General features: G+C 44.3%; 1 protein-coding gene across 5 annotated transcripts in view; it reads right to left on the bottom strand.

Moving 5' to 3' along the window:
* LOC125042420 overlaps positions 1-2,500 on the bottom strand; it is a 77,090-nt gene that overhangs the window by 73,804 nt on the left and 786 nt on the right. For all 5 annotated transcript variants that reach the window (XM_047638098.1, XM_047638084.1, XM_047638055.1 and 2 more), the window contains exon 2: positions 2,141-2,294. In XM_047638098.1, the coding sequence (XP_047494054.1) occupies positions 2,141-2,294 (154 nt within the window). The remainder of the gene's footprint in view (positions 1-2,140; positions 2,295-2,500) is intronic.

The following is a 2,500-nucleotide window of genomic DNA, read 5'->3' as shown; positions in this document are numbered from 1 at the left end:
TGAATGTGGGCGGAGGTTGGAAGGAGTGTGGGAGGGCGTGGACAAGAGAAGAAACATACGGGATGGTGTGGGCGAAGGTAGGACTTACTACAGGCAGATGTGTGTGGGGTCTAAGAGGGAATACGAGTGCATGAGAGAAAGAAAAAAAAAAGAAAAACATCACGGCCGCGAGTCGACGAATTCTACGAACTGGTTAAAACAGATTATGTAGTTTGGAGTCTAGCATACATTTTTTTTTTTTTTTTTTTTTTTTTTTTTTTTTTTTAATTCTCTCATTCACTATTTATTCAAACCTTATCGAACTTCTCCGCGACGAGTGTGACCTTCGACGTACGTGTTGCTGACGAATCGGAAATCAATTCTTGGTGCAGACAGATCGACGCTCGAGTATTTTGTCAAGGACGTGACGAGGAATTCTTGCCGGGGGTAGGGGGGAGAAGAAAGAAAGAGGGAGAGATGGAAAGGAGAGGGAAAGGAAGAGGAAGGGAAGAGAAAGGGGGTTGGAAGGGAGGGGGGGAGAGAAGGATGGGGGAGGAAGGGAAAGAAAGGATAGGGAAGGGAGGGGTAAGGGAGGGGGACGGAAAAAGAAGAGGGAAGGGAGGAAAAACGGAGAGAGAAGTATGAGGGAGAGGGAAGAGAGGGAAAAAGTAAAGGGAAGGGAGGAACACTGGAAAGAGGGGGAGCGAAAGAGGAAAGGGGAGAAGGACGTAGAAATGCAAGGAGAAAGCGCGGAGAAGGGAGAGAGGGGGAGGGAGAAGAAAGGAAAGGGGAAGGGAGAGGGAAGGGAGGAAGACTAGAGGGCAAAGAAAAAGAGGGGAGTATGGAGTAGGAATAAAAGAGGAAAGGAGAAGCAAAAGGAGAAGGGACGTAGGTGGAAAAGAAAAGGTAGGGAGGGGGAGGAAGGGGAAGACAGAAGGAAGCCAGGGGGAAGGAATGGGGAAGGAGGAGATGAAGGAAGACGGAAATGAGGGGAAATGGAGAGAAAAGGTATGGCCAGAAGGAGAAAAGACGGGGTTAAAGGGGGAGTGGATGAAGCAGATGGGAAGAGGATAGAGAACGAAAGAGATTTTAGATTGAAAATGGGATGAGGGATGAATGGGAGAGAGGGGAAGGAAAGGAAAAGGGAGGGGAAACTGACCAGCGGAAAGGGGGGGGGCAGAGAAAATACGGTAAGACGACAGTACAGATAGTAGGGAGAAATGGGAGAGGAAGAGGGGAAAAATTAGGAGGGGAGAAGGGAGAAAGGGGAAGATAAGGTAAAAAGATGAGAGTAGAGGGTAGACGAAGGCGAGAGGAAGAGGCAATGAGAGGTAAACACGGGAAGGAGGTAGAGGGAGTGGATGGGAAGAGGAAGACATAGAAAAGGGGAAAGGGAAAGGGAGAAGGGTAGTTGGTAAGGATAAGAAAAGGGATAGACAGTACTCTTGGGATAACCTTCTCTCCCCGAGGTAAGAGACCCACGTTTTGGCTTGCGTCTCAGGATACATTTTCTTACACAAGCCAGACATAGAATACGGAGGAAAGACCTTTACAGGTGACTCAGTCGAACTCAGGTGACAAGACATGGCTGCTGGTGATGCTGATTGCTAATTAACAATCTCGACTTCATCACTTTTTTTTTCTCTCTCTCTCTTGTCCTCCCTCCCTCCCTCCCTCCCATACACGTATACAAATACATATACAGACATCTACACATATATGCAATACACATATATATATATATATATATATATATATGCATACAGTACATATATAAACATATATATAGTACACACACACACACACACACACACACACACACACACACACACACACACACACACACACACACACACGGTTGTAAATACAGAGGAACAAGGTAAACTTTGAACGTCCCTTTGGCTTACAAATAACACATGTCATTAACACATACACGTTTTACAACAGTTGTTTTGTATGTATATAAAAACGCCGTAGATATAATTAGGAATGTAACCATTCACATACTATTATGTTTCATTCAAAAATACCATAATACTTTTCAACTCCAACCATCATTACGCATAACGGTGAAAACAACCCACGCACTTCCTTATCTATTCTTCAGAACACATTTACATTGCAACATCACAGGTATCAGACATTCCTAAAATCATCTTACCTGGAGTGAAATGGCAACACGATATGGTAGTTTTGTCTGTCCGTGTGTCACCGTGACGTCACACTGGACCAGGTGTGCTACCACGAGGGACGGGAGAGAAGCTGCCTCGTTTGGGTACACGTGTAGGCTCCCACCACGTAACTCCACCCAAACTCTGTCAGGAAATTCGGAAATGAGAATTGGAATGGAAATGAAGAAAGGGCATTTTTTTTTTTCTAAAGCTTTCTTATCTATGTTGGATTTTTGATATTCGAAATTTACGGCGTCATGTTTGGTATTATTGGTGTATGGGGTGATGTATGGTTAGATTTTTGGTGATATTAAAGAAATTGGAAATATGACAAAAGCAATAAACAATCT

The sequence above is a fragment of the Penaeus chinensis genome, chromosome 3, assembly GCF_019202785.1.
Source record: "Penaeus chinensis breed Huanghai No. 1 chromosome 3, ASM1920278v2, whole genome shotgun sequence".
Classification (NCBI taxonomy): Eukaryota; Metazoa; Arthropoda; class Malacostraca; order Decapoda; family Penaeidae; genus Penaeus; species Penaeus chinensis.
Note: the sequence above shows the minus strand (reverse complement) of the source record. Positions and strands in the feature narration are given on the sequence as shown.